The 25,811-nt window shown below is 42.2% G+C and overlaps 1 protein-coding gene across 3 annotated transcripts in view; it reads left to right on the top strand.

The window, feature by feature from the left end:
* Positions 1-25,811, top strand: part of LOC148454597 (glutaminase kidney isoform, mitochondrial-like) — a 600,729-nt gene that overhangs the window by 388,344 nt on the left and 186,574 nt on the right. For all 3 annotated transcript variants that reach the window (XM_088460752.1, XM_088460753.1, XM_088460754.1), the window contains exons 13-14: positions 9,510-9,641; positions 10,811-10,903. In XM_088460752.1, the coding sequence (XP_088316878.1) occupies positions 9,510-9,641; positions 10,811-10,903 (225 nt within the window). The remainder of the gene's footprint in view (positions 1-9,509; positions 9,642-10,810; positions 10,904-25,811) is intronic.

The following is a 25,811-nucleotide window of genomic DNA, read 5'->3' on the forward strand; positions in this document are numbered from 1 at the left end:
CCACTTGGACCTGACCATTGCACTGCTGCAACGGCACGGCTGGCTAATCAACTGGCAGAAGTCCACTCTAATCCCGTCTCGGAGGATTCTGCATCTTGGAGCCTTATTGGACTCGGGACAGCAAAGGATCTTCGTGACGGAGGACAAGATCTCTGCTTTACAGTCAAGGGTGCGCAGTTGTCTGCACAGCCGCCGGGTGTCCTTACACTCGGCGATGAGGTTACTGGGCTCCATGGTGTCGGTGTTCGACATGGTGGAATACGCCCTGTTTCACTCCAGACCTCTGCAGCACCTGATCCTGTCCAAGTGGAACGGGCTGCCTCAGTCTCTGAAGTTCCAGACGATTGTGCTCACCCCGGAGGTTCACCTGTCCCTTGCGTGGTGGTTAAAGACGACCCACCTCAACAAGGGACGTCCGTTCTGGGTTCCAAATTGGGTCCTGTTGACAACGGACGCCAGTCTTCGGGGCTGGGGAGCAGTTTCGGGTCCACACTTGTTCCAGGGCAGGTGGACGCCGACAGAAGCGGAGCTTCCAATAAATATCTTGGAACTCCGTGCGGTCTTCAATGCTCTCCTGCAGGCACAGCGGTTTCTCCAGGGTCACCCGGTGCAGGTCCAGTCGGACAATGCTACCACCGTGGCCTACATAAACAGGCAAGGAGGAACTCTCAGTCGGGCGGCTCTCGTAGAGGTCTCTCGGATCCTGGTTTGGGCGGAGCGCAATCTTCCGGCCATATCAGCGGTCTTCATCCCGGGAGTGCTAAATTGGGAGGCGGACTTTCTAAGTCGCCAGGACGTTCATCCAGGGGAATGGTCCCTGCACCCGGACGTTTTTCAACTACTGGTGGACAGGTGGGGTCTTCCAGAAATCGACCTCATGGCGTCCCGGCACAACAACAAGTTGCCGGTGTACGGGTCTCGCACAAGAGACGAAGGGGCGTCTCTGGTGGATGCTCTGTCCGTCCGGTGGACGTTCAGGTTCGCATACCTGTTCCCTCCGGTCTCCCTTCTTCCACGGGTAATCCGGAAATTCAAACAGGAAGGAGGGACGCTCCTGTTGATAGCTCCCGCGTGGCCCAGACGGCACTGGTTCTCAGACCTTCAGGGTCTGTCCGTGGACAGTCCTCTGCGGTTGCCGCTACGACCGGACCTTCTGTCTCAGGGTCCTTGTCTTCACCCGGACCTGACTCGGCTGTCTTTGGCGGCGTGGCTGTTGAGACGGCCATGCTGAGGTCCCGGGGGTTTTCCAGCTCTGTGGTGCGTACCATGTTACGAGCTCAGAAACCGTCTTCCGCGAGGATATACCATCGCGTGTGGCATACGTTCTTCCAGTGGTGTCGACCGAGAGGTTATGCACCGCGGGAGTTTCGTCTGTCTCGGATTCTCGCCTTCCTGCAAGCGGGACTAGATTATGGGCTTCGCCTTGCTTCTTTGAAGGTACAGGTTTCGGCCGTATCTGTCTGGTTTCACCGTAGGATTGCTACAATCCCGGATGTGCGCACCTTTATGCAAGGTGTTCTCCGTATTCAGTCGCCCTTTGTTCCACCTGTGGCGCCTTGGGATTTGGCTGTGGTCCTGAGGGCTCTCCAAGGACCGCCGTTTGAACCACTGGGCTCAGTGGATATTAAATGGCTAACAGCTAAGACTGTTTTCCTTCTGGCCGTTGCTTCGGCCAGACGTGTTTCTGAGTTAGGGGCTCTTTCTTGTAGTCCCCCTTTCTTGGTTTTTCATGGGAACAGGGCAGTGCTCCGCACTCGGCCCGAGTTTCTTCCCAAAGTTGTTTCCCAGTTTCATGTTAACGAGGAAATAGTTGTTCCGGCCTTTAACTCACCGGGTCTTTCCGTGGGTGAGGCCTCTTTGGATGTTGTGCGGGCCTTAAGGACTTATGTTGACCGCACTTCTTCGTTTAGGAAGTCGGACGCTTTGTTGTCCTCTATGGCTTCTGTAAAAAGGGTTGGCCTGCTTCAAAGCAAACTTTGGCAGCCTGGATCCGTATGGCTATTTCTGAAGCTTATCTTCATGAAGGCCTACCGGTCCCTCCTTCTCTGAAGGCTCATTCCACTAGGTCTGTGGGTCCTTCGTGGGCAGCTCGACGTGGTGCCTCGGCAGTTCAGATCTGCAAGGCTGCTACGTGGTCTTCTGTCCATACCTTCGTGAGGTATTACAGGTTTGACACCTTCGCCTCTCAGGATGCTTCCTTCGGGCGGCGGATTCTCCTTTCTGCACAGGAGCGTCCCCACCCTTAAAGGATACTGCTTTGGGACATCCCCAAGGTATCCTGTGGATACCCTATGGACCCTGAAGTAGAAAATATGAGATATGGTAAGAACTTACCCTTGTTATCTCTATTTCTACGAAGTCCATAGGGTTCCACAGGACTCCCGCCCTGTCGCACCTGTGCTGCAGATGGGCTTTGCTCTGGTCACGGGTTTTCCGTCTCCCTCTGGTGAGAATGTGATTCTTGTATGTGTCCAGATCTTTGTTCTCTCTCTTCCTTCTCCTCCTCCGGCCTATGGCTTGGTAACTAACTGAGGTGCCTTGGCCCGGGGGCGGGGTATAGGAGGGGGACCTAGTGCATCCTGGGAGGCTGAAAGCTTAACTCTTTGGTGCCCTGCGACTGACGTCACACCTATACCCCAAGGTATCCTGTGGAACCCTATGGACTTCGTAGAAATAGAGATAACAAGGGTAAGTTCTTACCATATCTCATATTATTCCAGCTGAGGAACCTGTGTCAGATAATTGTTTTATCCTGCTGCTGTGTCCTTTAATATCAAATGGGTTGTACTTTATATCCATTTGTCACGCTCTTGATCAACCTACCACTATTCACTGATAAACTGTATTAGGTAAACTGTCTTAGAGCCTGATTGAACAAGGATTGCAAGAGCTACAGTAAGACGCACTTTGTGCATGCGTATGCTTTGCCATGCGCGAACTAGCCACTGCGATCGGGAATGAGAGCGCAGTGTTTACGCAGATCCATTGCAGAGTGATTAACAGGAAGTACCATTTGTGGGAGGATGACGGAGGGGTGGTCGGGCAAAAGCAGACGTGCCAGTGCGTTGGGAAGGCATTGCAGGGGCGTGCATAAATTAGTCACTGCAATACCATACGCAACCTGAGGCCTCATAGCGTACGCTGATGATAGCAATTTCTGAGTGAGGTCTGACCTGCCTTAACTGTGCATATGGGTCCGATGTTACTCGATGTTACCGATTGCTTCTCTATGTTGCCCAAGTGTACGGATGTGAGCAACGGGAAGTAGGCGTCCTCATGTTAGGCTGAGATAGTATTGCGAATGCAAACATTTACATATCACCGCTGATATTTGCAACTGCGTTGCGTGCGTATAAGCAGATTTGCGATCCTTGCTGAATCAGGCCCTTAGTCCCTTCAATCACTAGTTCTCAATGCAGAAGCTGCAGTCAGACTGAGAAGAACACAGTAGGAATGGCCATTGACCATACATAGTTTACAAATATCTATAGTTTACCACCGATGGTTTTGCCATCAATGGCAGAGAGCAATTTTTTTTCTGCCATCGATGGCAAAGTGGAACCCGATGTTTTTTTTTCTGCTCATGACTCAGAGCTTAGCCCCGCCCCCTGGTTGTCCGCTAAGCCGCGCCACCTAAGCCCCATCCCGTTTTTTTATTACCGTATATACTCGAGTATAAGTCGACCCGAATATAAGCCGAGGTACCTAATATTACCACAAAAAACTGGGAAAACTTATTGACCCTACTTTGGGGGGTCCCCAACTCCCCCGAGATCACCTGCTTGCGCTGACCGACTTGGGGTGCTAATGCTTTGGACCTGAAGCCCCGGTGATTGGTTCTCCGGGCTGTGGCATTACACCCCGGTCGGTTGGGTCTGGTGCTGGTCTTACATATAGGGGGTACCCCACATCTTTTTTGCCCCCTATATTTAAAACCAGCACTAGTCCCTGCAGCCTGGTGTTGGTTTCTAAAATACGGTGGAACCTTACACTTTTAGTTCCCCATATTTTTATAAACCACCACTAGCTGGCAAGCCTGGGGCTGGTTTGGCTTTTGGGGGGTACCTTATGTCATTTTTTTTTTTTTTTTAATTTTTACTTCTTTTTTTTTACAGGTTAAATAAAACGGGAATTTTCGGGAAATATTCTAGAGACCCCCTAAAGATGTGTAGACATGGGGGATCACTATGGGTACCCCCATTTTTAACTCCTGAAGGAAGTCAGGGTTTCTAATAGCTGTGGCAGGTGCATAAATGCGGCTTTGAATAAGGTGATGCAGAAGAGCATTTAGAAGTTTTTTTTTTAGGGCAAAACAACTATGGCCATCAAATTTGGGGTACTTGAAAATGGGGTTCAGCATATTTTAAAGTTGCTAAAGTCACTTAAAAAAATCGTGAAAAACCCACCTGCCGCAAACACCTGCGATCAAAAAAACACTTGGGGCATACTTGGAGACCCCCCCCAGAGTCAAGTTCGCTATTTTCAATTTTTGGGGTGCCCTTAATTTTTTAAATTTTTTTTTTGACACAGATTACCTTTGGAGGACTGTCTGAAGGCTACACGGGGGTTCCTGAAATGTTGCACCCCAAAACCCCAATTCTGCACTTTTTAACGCCTGCCATTCATAGGCGATACTTTACCGCCTATTACATTGCATTCACTTAACGCCTAGGTGGAAAGTTTTTCAAATTGAATACGGGGTAAAACTAAAACAGGCGATAATGACGTCATCGGCGGTAAATTACCGCGAATCCGGGCTTAACGCCTCAAATTGAATACGGCCCCTAGGTGAAATTTTGGCAAAAAAGACTCCTGACGCATCTCAGTTTTACGGGCTCTGGTGCACCAAGAGTGGCTTTTAGTGTGACTGCAGCAAAAATGTATAAGGACACATACAGTATGTATATAGATGCATTCAAAGTAATTGACAGCTACTGGTGTAGCTTATAAATTGCAGGTTTCTCTACTGCTGTGTGTTCATTTGAATTTGAGCTGACAGTACATGCACATGCCTGCCCAGAACATTCAAGGTTGACCTTTAGTTCAGTAAATGAGCTTCTCTCTGCCAATGTGTGAAAAATCTGGTTGACAGCTTCAAAAGTTAGAAAATGACACATGCTGAGCCATCAGTAAAGGGGAGATGAATTTTTTGGATTATATACTGAACCAGGTCTGATCCTAGTTATATTATACTGAGCTATATCTGGTGGCAGCATTGCAAATATAAACCATATCTGGCAACTCATGCTGACAATGAAAAGTTGAGCTATATCTTATGCCAAGTGTAACATGCAGATCCCTCTCTGGTTCCACAAGTAACATGCAGAACCCAATCTGGTGCCAAGGCTAATGTACTGAGCCAAGCATGGCAGATGTGCAGAGTCATATTCCCTGTTGTCAGCAGATGTGGACTGCATATTATTGGTACTTACCATTCCTTGCACCAAGCTCTTTCCTACTATTGGCCTCACTCTCAGCATGATCTGCCTATTATTACTTACATAGTGCCAGCATATTATGTTGCGCTTTACAGTTGGGAACAAACAGTAATAAAATAAGAAAAAAAGGGGGTGCGGGGAGGCAAGATGGCACTACACTTTTAAGATCTCTGACTTTCTACACTTTTTAGACTAATCTCTCAAAGTCTAACAAAGTATTGACCAATGGATAAAGAAGCGTGTGTAGAAAAAGGGGGCGATATCTCTTATATAACACAGGTGTTGTTTTTTCCAAGACACAAGATAATAGGGGTTTCTTTTCCCAACATAGTATCTGAAGTAACACCTTCCCCTGTGACCAAGAGATTCCACTTAGTGTGATGGATGATATAATGTGCGTACCATACTCACGTGTTGCACCGGGATGATAAACATATCTGGGTTTCTTTATGTTGATTCACACAGATTTCCATATGCAACGTGGTTTATTCAAGAAGTTCATTTATTGAAGTATGAAGGTATTTTAAAACATTTAATAAAGTTTTTTTGGTGGAGAATATGAGTCTGCACTTTGATGCAGTGAGGCATGTGCAGTGGAGCAAAAAAATCCTAGCTAGCTCTACATATAAAAAATTACAAAGCACATACCTCAAAAGTTTTCCACAATGTAGATTCTTCTCTTTTCCAGCCTCCAGAACCAACACATTTCGAGAATGATGTTCTTTTTATCAAGGTGTCTTGATAAAAAGAACATCATTCTCGAAACGTGTTGTACCAAAAAAACTTTTTTATATGTTTTAAAATACCTTCATACTTCAATAAATGAACTTTTTGAATAAACCACGTTGCATTAGGGAATCTGTGTGAATCAACATAAAGAAATCCAGATACGTTTATCATCCCCGTGCCACACGTGAGTATGGTACGCACATTATATCATCCATCACACTAAGTGGAATCTCTTGGTCACAGGGTAAGGTGTTACTTCAGATACTACGTTGGGAAAAGAAACCCCTATAAGCTTGCAATAGTACATCTCTATGTAATTCAGGTGTGTTACCTGATGGAAATGTTTTGGGAATATTTATGAAAGGGGGATAACCTATAAGAAAGACCCTTTAAGTTACCCCTACAAATCTCACCTCGTATGACCTTTGTGCCAATTTAGGTGTGTGTACATTCAGACGGACCATATAGCATTTATCCATTTTCATATGATTGTGTATAAATTTAAGATACATAGGGCCAAATGTAATAGGTAGTCAGTTTTAGTAACAGTACAAACTCGCGACATTGTATCATTGATGTAACCACAAGATTAACATCAATTAATCTTGCGGTTACTATGTAGCGGCTCCCACCATAGACGGCTATGGGGATTTCTCACCATAGACGTCTATGGGAGACAGAGGCTGGCCGCATTCAGCTAATCAGGGAGCTGCTCCGACGGAGATGCTCCCTGATTGGCTGGCGGCCCCTGCACTGACGGGGCACACGTGTGCCCCGGTCATTTACGCGGAGCAAAGGCATGTGTACACACATACCTTTGCTCAGTCCGCATGGATCGGGTTTTTAGTGTTTTTTTATTTTAACCCCCGGATTGCCTACTTGGAGAAGAGGACGTGATCTACGCATAGGAGAGGTGAGTATGGATTTTTTTTTCAGGTACACCCCTATGGATTACTTCGGATAATAGGTGAGTATGTGTGAGTGTGCATGTATGTTTTATTAAAATTATACTTTCACGGTGTAAGTTTGTTTATTTACGTATTTCTTTAGTTGTGGAACTACAAGTGCCAGCGGGCCCGTAATGCCCCGCATACTGGTATTTGTGGTTCTCCAAATACCTGCATGCAGGGGAGGCTTGCTGGTACTTGTGGTTCTACAAATAAAGACAATATGGTAAATTTAATTTTACACTTTACACTATCAACCCGGCACCCACCGCCCTAGGGTGCCGGGGATAGCTCCGGGCTATCAGTCTAGGCCTGGGGTGCCCTGGAGAGGGGTACCCCTTTATTGGGGGGGTACCCAGCTCCCCAGGGATCCCCGGCCTGGACTGACTAGCAGTCAGGGATAATGCTTTGGCCGGGGAAACCGGTGAAAGGTTTTCCCTGGCTGTGGCATTATCCCCCTGCTAGAAAGAGTTCGGTGCTGGTTCTGGAATTTTCAGGGGACCCCTACTCGTTTTGTCCCCTGATTTTCCAGAACCAGGACCAGCTCAACAAAGCCCTGTGCTGGTTCTTAATATACAGGGACCCCCTATGCATTTTGGCCCCTGTATTTTTAGAACCAGAACAGGCTTTATTTAAGCCCGGGGCTGGTTATGCTTTTGGGGAGGGGGTGCACGTCATTTTATTTTATAACATTTAACATAAGTACACACAGAAACATGTACATATCTCATGTGCATGTTTCTGTGTTAATCTGACCTGCTCAGGATGTGCTCGCTAGCCTGAAGCAGGTCTATTATTTGGGGACTTTTGGTAATCTTTTTTTTGCGAGTCTGAAACAGACACTCTATTACATTGGGCGAGTTGATTGTTTTCAATGTGAAAACATCTGGATGCGAGTTTGAGAATGGAGAGTTTTAGTAACTCTGAAAAATGCGAGGTTTAGTGAACAGACACCCTATTACATTGGAGAGTTGTGAAAAATTGCGAGTTTAGCACCAAACTCGCAATTTACCAAAACAGACTACCTATTACATTTGGCCCATAGTCTTATATGGATACCCCCAATGATTTGCTGTATGAAGTTTTGAAATCTTAAGGGTAATACACATTACACAATATTTTTTATCCACATATCTGTATGAACCATTCGAATCTATTGGAAAACGTTACAACAGAAGTGAAAGAACAGCATATAAGACATTTCAAGATAAGTATCCGTGTTTCTTGGAAAAAACACCACCTGTGTTATATAAGAGATATCGCCCCCTTTTTCTACACACGCTTCTTTATCCATTAGTAATAAAATAAGACTGGTATTAACAGACAGATAAAGGGTGGTATCCAGTTAGCCCTGAACATTATTTGGGCGCTAATGGATCCCCTGGGGCTATCCATTTAGCCCCGAAAGCCAGCCCGACGCTGGCACTTATCACAGATTTCTTCTGCAAGCTGATATGTCCCAAAAAATAATTCCTGAAAAGTGCCCTGTTTCCGCTGCTGCGGTGGCGAAAACGCATATCTACATGAACTTATCACGGATCCTATGTGTTTGGCCGAAAAATCCTATTTAGTCGGATGAACAAATAGGAAACAGGGATTAAAAAAAAAAAAAAAAAAGTCGAAAATCCCTGTTTTTCACCTCCGAGAAAAATATTATATCTACTTGGATACCCCCCCAAAGAGACAAGATAGCCCTGCTTGCAAAGCTTACAGTACAATCTGTAGGTTGCTGGTAGGGATATTGCCAGTCTAACACTGAACTGCAGAAGCCAATTGGAGTTTAGTATAACACAGGAATCAGGACATTCCTTGATAGAACTGGCTGATAGCTATACAGAATGAAGAGCGATCTTGCACTATTTTATTTTGTAATTATTTGAAACAAATTGTCTTGGCGTAATGCCCTGTGGATTTGTAACCCCAGGCAATTGTATTATTTGCTATGTTTCTAGCAGTCCACAAATATCATATAATAACTACTTTTGAGCTTTCTTAAATGTATTGTAAACTTTCAGTACATAAGCACACTAATACAAAGTATATTAGGCATGTTTCACAGGTAAATTAACTCCTTTTTCTCATTTTTTAAAAGTTTAAGATAATTTGAAGAGCTTTTTTTTTACTATGTTCATTAGAACTGTAAAACATTTCTGCAGTTTTATATTCTACAAGTTTTTTCAGGCAATACTGCATTTCAAGCAAACTGCTATAACACACTGACATGATTAGTTTGGTTTTGAACAAAAATAGAAACTATAAAAAATTATTAAAGGTTTTAGCCACTGCAAAGTGTAAATATTAGATATGTCCGTTTGTATCTCCCATGATAACTGAAGCAAGAGCTGTGATCTTAAGCTATACTATGAAGTTAGGCTTTTGCTGTGGTCTCTCATAGGTTGGTCTCCCTGCTAAGTCTGGTGTTTCGGGAGGTATACTACTGGTAGTCCCTAACGTCATGGGCATGATGTTCTGGTCTCCTCCATTGGATAAATTGGGAAATAGTGTCCGTGGTATTCAATTTTGTCAGGTGAGTACTAGTAGAGTTTTGTGGCATTAACAGTCTCTCATTGTATTTAACAGTGATTTAGGTGCTAGTTCATAACACCCTCTTCAGCACATTTCACGCCTGACTTTTTCAGAAATATTGATTTCTATCAAATACAGAAACTGAATATTAATACTGCCTACAGTGATTCAACCACTTTAAGCTGACTTAATTATAAATTATTATTTTCATTATAACTAAAAATAAAAGGTACCCACAAGGTACAATTTTTCTGCTTATGATGGAATTGTTTGCCTTTTGATTCTAGTGTTTTTGTATTTTTTTGTAGTCAGAATTAAACGAATTTGTGTTACAAACAACAGTATTATTCAGATTTTGATTGTATAGATTCATCTTTCAAATCACATTTGAGGATGCTGGAAAATCATACAACTTTAACACATTATAGTTCTGTCATATAAAAAGAAAAAAATAATCTGATAACAATTTCATATCAGCCAATCAGTAATTGCATAGCTCTGAGCACTTAACCCGGAATCTATGTGTTACCACGCTTTAGCCGTGGGGCTTACCGCAGGATATAATTAATTAGGCTCTGGGCACATAACCTGGGTGTTAAAATCACATGGTAAGTCACACGGCTAATTGAATTCCGCCCGAAGATTCTGACTGTATAAATTCTATACAGTCAAAATCTTGGTGGGGAACACAATTAGACGTATTAATTTACTGGGGGCTACTTGATACCAACCATACCGTCAGTGCTACTGACAATTCATACATTGGGTGGCACATCTGCACACTATCTTGTAGATAGCAGTTCTAATAATGACAGGGGCACATAGAGGGGGAGATGTATCACCCCATATCACCGGGTGGCACATCTCCCCCTCTATGTGTTAACGGCTATTACCAGTGTAATTTAATGGACGAGAAAAAAGGACTCTAATTGAATAGCGTTAAAATCCAAGGCTACCACCCTTTTCACACCCATAAATTAACAAGGCTAATTGAATTCCCCCTTAATGTGAGTTTAGTTTAAAAAAAAATTCTATAATCTCCTTAAATTCCAATTGTATTGTGAAAAAACAATGAATTCCATGTGTGGAGACATTGCAAGACCATGACCCAGAAATCCTCACTTCTGTTACTTGGACAGAAAATCTAGAATATTTTGTTTTTTTTCACAGGATTTGGTATCTCTCTGTAATTTTCATAATTATGACAACTTAAGGCATTTTGCAAAGAAACTTGACCCACGTAGAGAAGGAGGTGATCAACGGGTAAGATCAGTTCTTCCACATTTCACATATATACCAGTTCATGTTTGCTGACTTTAATGCAAAAGTCCTTACATTAGGGTTTTTTTTATTTCTTAGTTTAACTCTCAGAAGCTGAAAGTAAAATATTTTTAGCCAGAAAATGTGTAACTATTTCTTTCTACTGTTAGACTTACAAAAACTGTACAGTGTAAATTCTAATATAATTTATTCCTTAATGCTTATGAATGACCTATGAAATTGAGCAGTTCATGTGTAGGATCTATAATTTGGATTGTTTAAGACTTCAGGTTTAAGATTGGAATTAGTTGAATATAAGAAAGTCAATTACATTTTATTTCAAACTGGCCTTGCATGGAATTGGTCATGCAAATTAAGTTTTGATATCGAAAATGATTTGAAGACCATGCATCTGTCTGAACAGAACTGTGAATTGATTTTTATGGCAAAATGTATACTAAGTAAACGTAGCATGGGAAAATAAACAGATATTACTGCTGCCTGCTGGGTTAAAATGCTGTACCTCACAAAGGCCCTCATTCAGAGAAGCTCGCAAGAAGCGAGCGCTCGTTCTGAATGAGGGCGACCGCTTCTATTTTTAAGTGCGGCCTTCTGGTCACTAGCTAAGCTGTGATGGTCGCGATGGTCAAGACCATCGCGACCATCGGGGCTTGCGACCAGCCTCTACTTGCTGAGGTTGGGTCTCGGCAGCCGCAAGCCCCAGGGAGCTTCCTGCTTTGATCGAGCAGGAAGCTCCCCACTGACATCACTGTTGATGTCAGTGCGGCCGCCCACAAGACGGTAGGCCTTAAGGAACGCCTCCATTTGTGAAACCACCTCCCCGCCCCGCCTACAAAATGGGCCGAGCTGTCGATCAACATCGACAGCCGGCCCTTTTGTAGTGAGCTCTGGAGCGAGAGAGTTTCTCGCAGCGCGTGCGCAAGGCCTAACCATCGACATGGTTGCGAGCGCTCAGCACTTGCGACCGGGTCTGAATAAGACCCAAAGTGCTTAATGCACATACATTTTGTTTTTCTAGATTATATATTTTAATGATCTGGAGGAGATGGAGCTTTCCTCATACATCTTTGCTCTGAGCGCGTCATTTAGGTGTCTTTGTCGTGGCATATAAATACACATGTGGGTGCGCTAAGACGTGAGAGAATCCACGTCATGCAATACACGACTTAACCGCTGGGTGGCGAATGCTCACTGATGAAAACTACAGTACTGACTACAATACTGTAGCAGTGAATGGAGATCCGTGACAGGTGGGCAAATCTCATACCCTACTACTGTTTGCACAACCATCTTTTTAATAATACTGCACAAGAGGTGTTGTCATTTACTGTAGAACTATAGCTCTTCTGCTAATCACTTTACACACTGTAGCTAGCTGCTTGCTAATTGGTACACATATACAGTAGAATTACACGCACGGGTGATGTAAAGATACACTTTTTAGATTTCAATAAAAGGAGATACTTATACTTTTAATGTTGTGTAACCCTGACTGTTAAACTGCTACTACAGGCACTGAAGAGCAAGTCATAGACAACAGGTGTAAAGCATCTTGTCAGTAGCCTCCATGAGTTAAGCTGCATACACACACAACGATTCAGTTAATGAACGATTTTAGTAAACGATTTTCTCCCTTGAAAAAATGAACTAAAATCGTTTACTAAAGTTGTTCATTTACTATGTTCATTTAAATGTAATGAACGATTTTTATGAACTACAAATGATTTTTGCATATTAACTTAATGAAAATCGTTGAGTTGACAAGTCTGACTGAACTACAAACTACAAACATGAACGCGCATGAACAATAATCGTTCATCGTTTGACTCAGAAAGTGAACGATTTTTTCAAACGATTATCGTTAAACGATATCGTTTAACGATAATTGTTCAAAAAATCGTTGTGTGTGTGTATGCACCTTTAGTGGTAAAGATGTTTGCATAACACAGCTGTCACCTGGGGTTCGATTCCCTTTAAGGCCAGGGCTAATGAGCATTGTGATTTTGTAATGACTATTATTTTATCTAGGGTATTTATTGTTTAAATTTAACCTTTGCATTTCTTTGCATAAGTTTTTGTTGTTTTTGCTACCATACTGTATCTTGGCCAAGCCAGCCACACACAAGCCGCAAACAAACAGCACAAATCGCAAAGCGCTGCACTTTTAGTTTTCGATAAAAGGAGAGGAATTGATGTTGAACATTGGTAGGGTACTGCTGATTAACTAACTGCAGCATACTGTAGCTCCACATGATCCCCTAGCCTTCATATCATTGCAGTGACACAGAGATGGCTTTGCTGCTAACCACTATAGACATTGTCGCTAGCAGCTTGCTCAACATGATGCTAATCGGTACACATAACTGTGGTGGTGTAAAGACGCACTCTCAGCGTTCAATAAAATGAGATGCATTTATGCTGACCACTTGCAGGGTACTGCTCATTCAGTAACTCACTGCATACTGTAGCTCCACACCATTGCCCAGCCTTCATTTCTATGCAGTGTCACAGAGATGGCCTTGCCACTAACCACTATGTGATGTTGTCGCTAGCCGGTTGAACCGTGTCGCTAGCAGATTGCTCAATATGACGCAAATCTGTACACTTTCTGAATAACATGGACCTGTCAATGCTGTAAAGACGCACTTGAAGTTTTCAATAATGCTGGCACTTGTTAGTGTAGTGTATTCCTGCCTGATAAACTGCTACTACATTCAACTCATTTCTATATTGTAGAATGTGTAACAGGTTGACCGCCTCTCTGCCTTAGTGAACTGACTTGGTTGTCCTGGGGGATAGACTGAATGAAAACATACAGTAAAACACCCTCTACGTTGTAAAAAAAAAAAATACAAGAAAAACAGAAAACATGAAATAAAATAGTAATAAAGTCTATGCACTCTGAGTATAGTACACAATGGCAGTTGCACAAAAAACCCCCCACAAATTAACAAACACTGTAGGCAAATGTCACAGCCGTAGGTACTTTACAAGTTTCTGTGGATGTGACATTTGCAATGCTGTATGCCATTTTTCCACTGCTGTGAAGAAGATGCAATAATGTTGCAGATGTACAGTGCGGCAATCCAGTGGAGCGAGAGTGAGCAGGGACCCCACTGCTGGTATGTCACACGCACAGTGTTCAATACAGTGATAGGTTTTCATGATGAGATTTGTACTCTACTTTAAATGCTGACATTCTCTAAAAGCTGACAGTGATTCCAACAATGACGCAGAGACAGAGGCCTTAGTAGTGTTGGCACAGGCACTACAATGAGATGTTTTCATGTGGAGACTTGTACTCTACTTACAGTAAATGCTGACATATCCTCTAACAACTAGTTGTAAAAAGATAAAAAAAAAACAAAACTGTAGTCTTATATGTGTATAGTGTAAAAAATAGAAAAAAATTACGTGGGGTCCCCCCTTCCAAGCATAACCAGCACTTGGTGTTTTTTCAAGCTGGTCCTAATTCAGGAAATGCGGGGAGGGGGGGAGACTATGTCGGGGTTTGCTTGTATTTCAATGAACCACCACCAGGCTCCTGAGCTGATCCTGGTTGAGGAAGTACTGGGGAAAAATGCATAAGGTTCCCACAGTATTTCTATCAACCAGCATGGGGCTCTTCCTAGCGGTTTGTAATGCCATGCCAGGAGACATGCTTCACGGTGTCCGGCAGGCAAAGCATTAACCCCCCCAACTAGTCCGCTTAGATCAGGGATTCCTTGGGAATAGCCCAGGCTGATAGCCCGGGGCTCTTTCCTGCACCCCTGGCCAGTGGATGCAGAGGTTGTAGAAGTAATAATTGTATAATATTGTTTTCACAGTAAAAATAAATATAAAGCAGGTACACACACCAACTGTAGTATTTTATTATACATGTACTCACCTGCACTCACACTACATACTTATCTTGTCCCTTGTGCTGGTTGGTCCCCTTGTCCAGTATGCATTGTAGGTGAGAATCTCGATCCAAGCCGGACATAGCAGCGCTGTATATACTTGCTGTCCATGCAGCGTTGCTCTGCAAATGTGACAAGAGCTACGTGTTTTTTTGCACTTGGAACCCCGCCAGCTAATTAGCGGCCACTACCATGACAGCAGTCGCTAATTGGCTGTGAGTGACTGTCTCTGTCAATCAGCTGGCCAGATTGACAGAAACAGTCACAGCTCTGCCACTGTATGTCCGGTTTGGATCAGGATTCTCTATTATTTTTTTACCCAAGGATGCTACTGGAGAAGTAGACTCATCGTTGCCTAGGTTGCCGACATTTGTAGTTCTACAAGTGCCAAATGAAAGGCATGCTGGTACTTGCAGTCCCTCTGAGAAAAACAATATTTTTTTTTACTGTTATTATTACTACTATTATTTCTGCACTCACCAGCCAGGGGTGCAGAGAAGAGCCCTGGGCTATCAACCTTGGGTATACTTGGGAGGGGGGTCCCCTTTATTGGAGGGGTCCCCACTTCCCGAGGAATCCCTGGCCTGGGCTTACTACTGGGGGGGGGGTTAATGCTTTTGCCGGGGGGAGCCCGTTAAGTGTGTTCCCTGACTGTGGCATTGGCCCCACGCTAGTAAGAGCCTGGTGCTAGTTGATGGAAATGCGGGGGAACACTATGCATTTGTCCCCCATATTACCTGAACCAGGATCAGCTCAAAAAGCCCGGTGCTGGTTATGCTTGGGAGGGTGAACCCCACGCCATTTTTTTTCCTATTTTTTTAACTTCCAAGAAGATTGCACAGTTTATAGTGATTTTTACAATGCTTCTCCCATACATAAAGGAGTGTACAGCACCTGAATACTGTAGGTGGCTGCAATGTGTTAATGGTATGTATGGGCAATGCTAACAGGTTAAAAAAAATCTGAGCATGCGTATGCTCTGCAGCGGCGTCATGTCAATATTGACACAACGAAATACATATACTAACGTAATTATTTGCTATCATGGCTGACCATCTGAGGTTTTATTCCCAGAGGGAGCTTAACATCCTGGTAAAGTATAGGGATAAGCCTCTGGCAAACAGTGAGGAGTAGCGGCAGACATTTTTAAATGCCAACTACGAGACTGAACACAGGCTGAGCCAGGACCAGAGTATCGGGTCATTCCAGAGGTGATGGTGTCAACTGGTACGCTGGGAGGCACCCTGGCTGCCTACAATGGGGTATAGTATACTTTATTTTATTTTTTATATTGTGTTGTTTGTATACTGCACTGTATGTGGGACTTGGTACACAAATTAGTGATCAAGTGCATAGATTATTGTGTGTTTTACTTGCTACACAAAATAGGGACCAAGTACATGGGGTTCTTGTGTGTTTTTTTTTTTCTGTTGGATGCCAAATTGTGTGGGTTTTTTTATGTGGGGACATTGTATGTTTTGTTTTTTTTACCCTGTCAGTGGCAATGGGAGATGGAAACATTTCTGCCCTCCTGTGCTTCTCCTTACTTTACTTTCTTTTTACTCCCCACTAGGGTACCTAACACTTGGTTGCTTTGCTCTGTTTCTTATGTGGGTGTTATGGTCGCTAATGTAGCCTTGTATAATATCCTTGTCCTCGTCCTGTATTGTATTGTACTGTAATTCACTTGTCAACTTATTTGTTTATGTACTTTGTAAGGCACTGCGGAACACTTTTGGTGCCTTATAAATAAATGAAAATAATGATGATGATTTTGGTGACCCTCCATTTCGACCAAAAATTCCAAAAGTGTCCAAAATTCTGCTTTAAACTTTAGGTGTCTATCACTGCAGTGACAAAAGTTGAATCTGGAGCCTGGTTTTCAAATTGGAGATTGGCAACACATGCAAATTTGCATAACCCTGAACTTACAGTATTTTTCCATGTCTGGCTATTGAGCGTTGTTTTTATCCTGTCAATGACAATGTGTTGTTTTTTTTCATATGTAGACATTGTATGGATTTTTTTTACCCTGTCAGGAACAATGTATTTTTTTTTTTTCTTGCATGGGCTATTGTTTCTCTTCCGTTGAATAATTAATTTATTTAAAAGCTAGCAATTCTTTTCTCCGCTTATAAAAAGTATTTGTTATGGGTAAACCACCCTCCGCAGCCCTGTAAGTACTGAACTGTACAGTATAGCACTTTCTACTACTGTACTGTACTTCTCTTCCTGTCTATTATTGACACTTTTGAGAAAGCCTCCAAGTGAGGAGAAACGCGTTAAGGATACAGAAGGAGCTCTGTTCATGTTATAGTGGACGTGGGACCAAGACACACTCCTGTGTAACTTCGGTGCAGAGTATGCATGGTATATACCACTACAGCTAAGGATGAACTAGAGATGTTATTTTCGGGACACTGACGCTCCCTATACTATACGCTGAGATTACCTATTTTGCGGCCATTGCTCTCATTATTTGATCGGAGACGCACCTTCAGGTGCGGAGCATGCATGGTGCACACTATTACAGCCAAGGGTGAGCTAGAGACGCTATTCTCGGGATACTGACGCTCCCCATATTACAAGCTGGGATTCAATCTATCTTGTGGCCATTGCTTTCACTATTGATTGGAGACACTGGAGCGCGATTTGATCACGTCGAGTCTCCCAACAGAGAGCGACACAGTGTGGTTGCAATACACAGAAAGCGCCTTGGATACTTTTACTCACTAGTTCTACGTTTACGCTTATGGAGGAGTCCAACTACATCTAAACGTTGATTTGGGACTGTGAGTAAATATGGCTTTCAGATAAATTCTGAACTATCACTTTTTATTTGGAAGACTCCTAAAATACCATCAAAAATACAGTATTTGTTGCTACATATACAGTATAGCATACTGCAGTATTGCCAGAGGATGCTCTAAATCTACTGAACTGTAGCATATCTAATTCAGCATTACCACTTGGATTTTTGTGGAACTATCTTTCCAAAAGTAAGTAGTTCATTCTCACGTTCCTTAAAGTGTTTTTATTTAATTTTTTACATGTATTATGTGCATGTATTATGTTTAATAGAATATGTTTTAATATGATTGTCATATGGTAATTAAAAAGGAATATTGGATCTCTATATTATTATTGTGTGTCTTTATAGCGCCACCATATACATATATATATATATCTCTTCACTCATCTCAAAATATCTCCCAACCTGACCTCTCAGCTCAGCACAAGATCTGCGTCTCTCATCCCCACGCATTACTTGCTCCCATTCACGGTTACAAGACTTTCTTCGGGCTGCACCCACTTTATGGAATGCCTTACCACGCACAATAAGACTTTCCTCTAGTCTCCAATCCTTAAAGCCGACATTGCTGTGTGACTGGATCATGCAGCTCACCAAGAAACACTGCATTCTGGCTGGACCAAAATGCAATATATAGCACCTATCCTTGTGTATCAATGTCTATTTCCCTATAGATTGTAAGCTTGCAAGCAGGGCCTTCCTACCTATATATCTGTCTGTTATTACCCAGTTTTGTTCTATTTGTTTCCAATTGTAAAGCGCAACAGAATATGCTGCGTTATATAAAAAACGTAATAAAATAAATAATAGACAAAATTGCGAGTGAGCCCACTCCCTTGGCTGAGAAGCAACCCTTCACGTGAATGGTCTCAGGATACTTTATTGTTGGAATGACACAGGACTGATGGTAACGCTCATCTTTTCTTCTCCGGAGAAGCATTTTTCCAGATGCCCCAAACAATCTGAAAGGGGATTCATCAGAGAAAATAACTTTACCCCAGTCCTCAGCAGTCCAATCCCTGTACCTTTTGCAGAATATTAGTCTGTCCCTGATGCTTTTCCTGGAGAGAAATGGCTTCTTTGCTGCCCTTCTTGACACCAGCTATCCTCCAAAAGTCTTTGCATCACTGTGCATGAAGATACACTCACACCTGCCTGCCGCCATTCCTGAGCAAGCTTTGCACTGGTGGTGCCCCGATCCCGCAGCTGAATCAACTTTAGGAGTTGGTCCTGGTGTTGCTGGAGGTTCTTGGGTGCCCTGAAGCCTTCATCACAACTACTGAACCTCTCTCCTTGACGATCTTGATGATCCAATAAATGGTTGATTTAGGTGCAATCTTATTAGCAGCAATATCCTACCCTGTGAAGCCCTTTTTGTGCAAAGCAATGATGACTGCACGTGTTTTCTTGCAGGTAACCATGGTTAACAGAGGAAGAACAATGATTTCAAGCTACACCCTCCTTTTAAAGCTTCCATTATGTTATTCTAACTCAATCAGCATTCAGCCTTGTCCTCGTCAACACTCTCACCTGTGTTCATGTCAGTGATTCTCTCATTATGTCAGCTGGTCCTTTTGTGGCAGGGCTGAAATGCAGTGGAAATTTTGTTTTTGGGATTAAGGGCCTGATTCAGAGTTGTGAATAGAGTGAGAAATAACACTTAACTGTGTACAGTAGCTGGACAAACCATGTTGCAATGCATGGGGTGTAAACACATTTTTTTTTTTGCATGTAGGGTAAATACTGGCTGCTTTTACATGTAGCCCACAAATACTGCACAGCTTTATTATTACTCTACAATTTAGATGTCAGTTTGGACACCTCCCTCCCAAATCTAAATCTCTCTGCACATTTTAAATCTGCCCTACCTGCAGTGCAGCATGGTTTCACCAAGATGATCAGTTGAGAGAGATCTCTCACTCTATTTCCAAAGCTGAATCAGGCCCTAAATTCATTGTCCTGGCAAAGAGGGACTTTGCAATTAATTGCAATTCATCTGATCACTCTTCATGACATTCTGGAGTATATGCAAATTGCCATCATAAAAACTGAAGCAGCAGACTTTGTGAAAACCAATACTTGTGTCATTCTCAAAACTTTTGCCCATGGCTGTAGGTGAATGCCAATTTTAATATGGCAAACATACAGTGCAACAGAAAATAGAATACATTCACATTAATCTAATGTCTATGATTTAAAGTATTGTAATATAGCTTTATTAGTTTATTTACAGTAATACATTATTATGAAACAAATTCCTATTCACAATTTACAGTTTATTTTAACAACTTGTACAGTAACCTGTACAATTCTTAATAAATATACTTTTATGCCTACAGTACTATAATATTACTCTGCAGTGTACTCCCTGCTAAAGATTAATACTAAAGGCTTTCTAATTTTCCATAAGTCATTTTATTTGTTTTTTACATATTTTTAATATTTATGATTAGCCTATTCAAAAGTTACTGTATTTTGCTAACCATTACACCATTTCACTACATCACTGTACCTCTTGTGTTTTGTCGTACATGTATATATTACGTTTTGATTGTAGGTAGCTCCTCTTTACCATTGTACTGTAGTAAAAATACTGTATGTGTTGCAATAGCAATACTATTACATTTAAAGTAATCTACAGTATACTCTACTACAGTACACTTCAATGCCAGTACTATTGTATACAGTAACTATACTGCAGCTTTCTGACTTTACTGTACAGTCAGTTATTTGTATTAATTTACTGAGCTCACAATTTACAGTAGTTCAGTAGTGACATTTTGTACAGTAAACTAATTTACAAATTGGGAAAAAAAACCTTCACCAACACGGCTAGTTTCAAAAATGTGCACCCTTGGGAGCTCAACAATACTGGTTCTATATAGGATGGTGCTGTAGATACTGTAAGCTTTGTGGTCCAGAGTGCCATACTGTATACAGATCGGGATACTGGTTGCCAATGTTCAGTGCATGATGGCGACCGGCAAAAGAAACCAAAAATGATTACTGTAGATCAGATAACAAACTGTACAGTAAAATGATATACTAGTTTTATATAAATCTTTATGTACAGTACTGTACTTTTTTTCAGTAAGTCTTTAGTAAACTACTCTATTTAACTATTACAGTACATTAGCATGCAGTGAAACGAAAAAAATGAATTTACATTTATACAGTATTTATAACCACCTACAGCACTGCACAGTTTTGTTACTGAGTACCATACATATACTCTACCACTATCAAGTAATCTGTAAGCTACTGTAGCTGATATCAACATATGGGATCCTGGCGGTCAGAATCCCGACCAGGTTTCAATGCCGATGGCTCTAGGTAAGTAACCCTAACCCTCCCTTCCCGGTGCCTAAACCTAATCTCCCCCCTTAGTACCTAACCCTCCCCCCTTTTGCCTAACCCTCCCCTATTGCCTAACCCTTCCCTAACCCCGCTTCTTGCCTTCGGGATTCCGGCGTCAGCTTTCTGAACATATCCACCAACATACTGTACAACAAAATACAGTGAGTACTCTTCAGTGGGTTGGGTAGGGGATGCATCCCGACAGAATTAGGCTACCGACACCTGTTGATTTGTGTCTTAACTCTCCCTCCCAGGTGCCTAAATCTAACCTCCCTCCTTAGTGCCTAAACTTAACCTCCCCTTCACCGCACCTTAAACCTAACCCTCCTCCCTTTGTGCCTAACCCTCACCCTAGTACCTAACACTAACCCTGCTACTTACCTTCAGGATGTTGGCGCTGGGATTGTGACAGATGTTGGAATTCTAACCACATGCATCCCTTTTGCTGGGATATTGACCGTATCCCCTCTTCAGTGCATACTGTACTGACAGTACTGTATGTCATTCTTTCATACTCTGTCCTCAGTACCCCTAACATTCATGTGTTTCACAACACCTGTGGATCTTTTAATTATTGTGATACTAAAATACTGTACACCTGAGCAACAGCTTGGTGATTTGGAAAATGAGAACTGTTGGGGTTCATGAGGATTGATTGTTTTTAAAAGGTTGGATATAGGATTTATGGCTCTCAACTTGAAGTACAATGCAGCTTTCTTCACATCAAATGGATCTATCCCAAAGATCCAGGAGATAAATGTAGAATGTATTAAAAATTATGATGTGTATGATAGCTTTCAGTGCTTACGGCATCTAGATTTTCTTAGAATTATGTATATACCAAACAATAGAAATATATACTTATCTTAATTTGAAAATTTTCTTGTTTTTTTACTTGATGGTCAATGACCGGTTGTCAATGGTAATGAATTGCTATAATGTATGAAAAAAAATAAACATGTATAAGAAGGAACCCTTATGGAATGCTGAAAATGAATTATATGATGATATCCATATGTAAAAAAAAAATGTATGCAGAGAAAACTGCATACCCCCACTCACTATTCAGCGAGGGGAAGGACTCCTATAACGGTTTCTTTAAGTCGACCTGTCTTTGGTATAAAGTGGGTCTTTCTGTCTATATTTCATAATGGTGCACCACATATGAGGTAGAGGCTCACTTACAATGAGACCTCATACGGTAAAAAGGTCTTGCGTACCAGAAAAAAGACTCCCCACCAGACAGCACCTCCCCTGGGCCAACGCGTTTCGAGATTAACTCTTTTTCAAGGCTTAGCGAGATAGCCTTGCATGGCTCCTTAAATAGCATCCCGAATTAAGGCAAGATGGAGGCACTTCCAGTTCCGGTCTCAATACCGGAACTCGCCGTTCCGTCTCCGCGATCCGCTTAGAGGCACCTCGCAGAGTGGGTGCAGGAATCTGATGGTCCAGTCGAGTTTAGCCGCCACTGGAATAGTGTTGAATGTAGCAATTGAATTGGCAGTGACTTGCTGGTCGTATCTCCTATCCTTACCCGGAAGTACAAAAACTGGAAGTGGTCATACGGCTCTTGTGTCCTGGGAATTGTAGTTCTTAGAGTGCTTGTGGTGGTTACCGGAAGTACAGTACAATAACCGGAAGTGGTCATACAACAATGGATAGAGTTCTGGAGTGTCCTAAGGTCTGCTGGCCTTTTCTGGTCAATGGGCTAAGGGCTACCCAGAAGGGCATGGGTTGATTCCCCTTGGTTCCAGGGACATGTCCCAGCATCACTCCGGTCTGTGGTTCCTATTCCTGTCACTAGTGTACCTTACTACCTGTTTGACACATGAGCAAAAGTTATATTAAACCTCCATGTCTCATTTGTACTTCAGTTTGACACAAGGGTCCCAAGCCAGAACTACAGAATTTTAAACCCGTGACATAGGGCACATGTTCATGGAAGATGTCTTGTGCATATCTATGCATCTCTCCATTTAATGCACTGTACAGATAGCTGTCCACCTTAGCGGTGATGATGCTTAAGAAGATATCAGGCAATGGTGTTCCAAATATGGCCAGTGGTGAAGGAGTGCTAAACATGGCAGGCCTTCCAGGTGAAAGTATACTTGCCTTGTTGCATGTGTTCATAGCTTCAGCTGACAAATGGGATTATGCAACTGGTGCAGTGTGCAAGCGATGTGATGCAACTGGTATAGTGTTCAAGTCAGACAAGTGGAATAATGCCACTGGAGTCTTTTCCATGTCAGGCAAGCAGTATTGATGTCACTGGTGTTGTGTCCAAGTCGGGCAAGTGGTATGATGCAGCTTGTTTTGCATCCAAGTTGGGCAAATGGTATGATGCAACTAGTGAAGTGTCCAAGTTGTGATCCTCTTGAACATCATTTAAATCAATCATATTGTACTGCTTAGTCATATGTTATCCTATTAGGCTGGCCAGCAGCATATTGCCATTTTTCCTTAGTCTGACGGATGGTTTCCTTCATGGCTTCTGCAAGTGTGTCCTTCAGGCCTTCTTTGAAACCATCCATTTGTGTGTGCAGATGACTCACCTTTCCAAGAAGGTCTCTCACTAGTGCAGCTGCATGTACATTTATTCCCCTCTTTAAATTCAAGTTTCCTATGGGTCGGTGAATGTGATGTTTCTTTCACGGGTGTAGCGTCCAGGAGCTCCAAGGTGTAAAAGTCTTCATTCCTGGTATTTGTCACATCCATTATTGTGTATATTTTCTCAGGGACAATTGGGTTCTCTGCTCATTGCTGGCTCCGCCATAGGAAGACACTTGCAGGGTTTCACTCCTTAAGGTGCAATTGACTTAACTAAAGAGAGTTTCTTAGCCGTTGCATTTTTCTTGGCATGACTACAGGTATGTTTTCCTTTCCTGCTTTCTTCTTAAAAGATGGGTGTTTTAGAAATTTGTAACACTGATGCAACCAACCTCTTGGCAAGTGAGTGGACGAGAACGGGCTCCAGTGTAGAAATTTCCAGTCTTCACCATCTTAACTCTTTTCAGTGCACTCTTATACACAACTTGTGTATACGTTGTGTAACTTATACACAAGTATAAGGATACTAGCCCTTCTACGCCACGTGAGGTTTCTGTCATCCCTGAGCTCGCCTTAGGACACCTGCGTTACGGTTTGACAGGTATACCCCCCCAGTTAAACTCCCCACCTGCCACTGTCCCATAAGCACATTATGGGACAAAAACATTTTTCAAACTACAGTAGTATAAACAAGTACTCATACGTTATTGCACTGTACTTTGTTATTACTGTACTTTCAGGAATGTGCTAATTCTCTATACGACTAAGTACTGTATTTTCATACTATACTGTCGGTGAATAGTGTATCAATAAATAAGGGAACCCTTGTGTCTGTTTTTTTGCAAGCACAGGACTGTATTACAATAAAGATTGTTTACTCAAAGTACTGTACTATATGATAAACACAGCAGTGTAATGTTTTATTTTTTTATTAAATCAATTTTGTACTAAAGTATACTGTATGTAATTTTTTCTTAAATGTACTATACTAATTGTTTTGTGTATTACTATAAATAATAAAAGATTATTTTAAAAAATACTGTACAGTACTAGTTTCCTTGTGTTTTTAACTCATGGCAGACATGGCTAACCTCCCAGTGGTAATGTAATTTCAGGGATGTACAATGCATACAGTATAGTGTAACAAAATACAGTCTAAAGCGCTAAAATACTGACACCTCTTGTTGGCCACTAGTACACCAGTATAGAACGAATAAAATGTAGCAATTTGTACTGTATACTTGCGGCTTTTTACAGTATATTTACATGTGTGGTGTGCATGTGTATGTTATGGTGAGCAAGCTCCTAGTGGCAATGTGTAAAGATTAGTGGTTAAGTCACCTGTGGCATTGCATACAAATGAAAAATGGGGTTAGGTGCAGAGCCATGCATAGAGTTAAGCAGCAGTAACCTACAAGTGGTCAACATGAATTCCTTTCCTTTTATTGAAAGCTGAGAATGCATCTTGACACCACCGCAGTTATGTGTACAAGCTCCTAGCGGCAGTGTCTGTAGCGATTAGTGGCAAAGCTACTGTATCTCTGTCATTTCATAGAAATGAAGGCTGGGTGATGGTGTGGAGCTACAGTATGCAGTGAGTTATGTAGCTGTACTCTGCAAGTGGTCAGCATGAATACATCTCGTTTTATTTAAAGCTGAGAGTGCATCTTTACACCACCGCAGTTATGTGTACCAATTAACATCATGTTGAGCAAGCTCCTAGCGGCAATGTTTGTAGTGATAACATAAACCACTAATCCATGTAAGTACTGCCTGTCTTGGATGCCATGCTGTATGTGCGTCTGAGACGCAAAATTGTGCAATTTTACATGTAATATTAATAGTGTAACATACAGTAAGAAGTCATGTTCTCCGCTTCAGTGGGAATACAGATCCCAGCCAGCCTGATGTCCGCCCAGTAATTGAAGGATAACATCTGTATTTTCAGTACAATATAAAGAAAATATTCTAATAAAATGCAGGACTCAAACACTGAATGAGTTAAACCTTTATTACACATTCACACTTCTATACTGTACATGCTCACCTAGTCCTTGCCAGTACTCAGTCCCCTTCTCTTATAAAGTACAGTAGAATCCGGTCTTCAGAAAACAATAAACTGCAGCTCTTGATCCATGACGGACACGATGTGCACGTTCTGTCAGCCAATGCCACAGAAACTGCATTGGTTCTTTGACGCATGCACATTGCAGTTTATGAAAAGCGACATCTGGTGGATAGAAAGTTGCATTATGTTCTCCGGCTTTTCCTG

Source organism: Taudactylus pleione, unplaced genomic scaffold (assembly GCF_031769625.1).
Source record: "Taudactylus pleione unplaced genomic scaffold, aTauple2 ptg000977l, whole genome shotgun sequence".
NCBI classification, from domain to species: domain Eukaryota; kingdom Metazoa; phylum Chordata; class Amphibia; order Anura; family Myobatrachidae; genus Taudactylus; species Taudactylus pleione.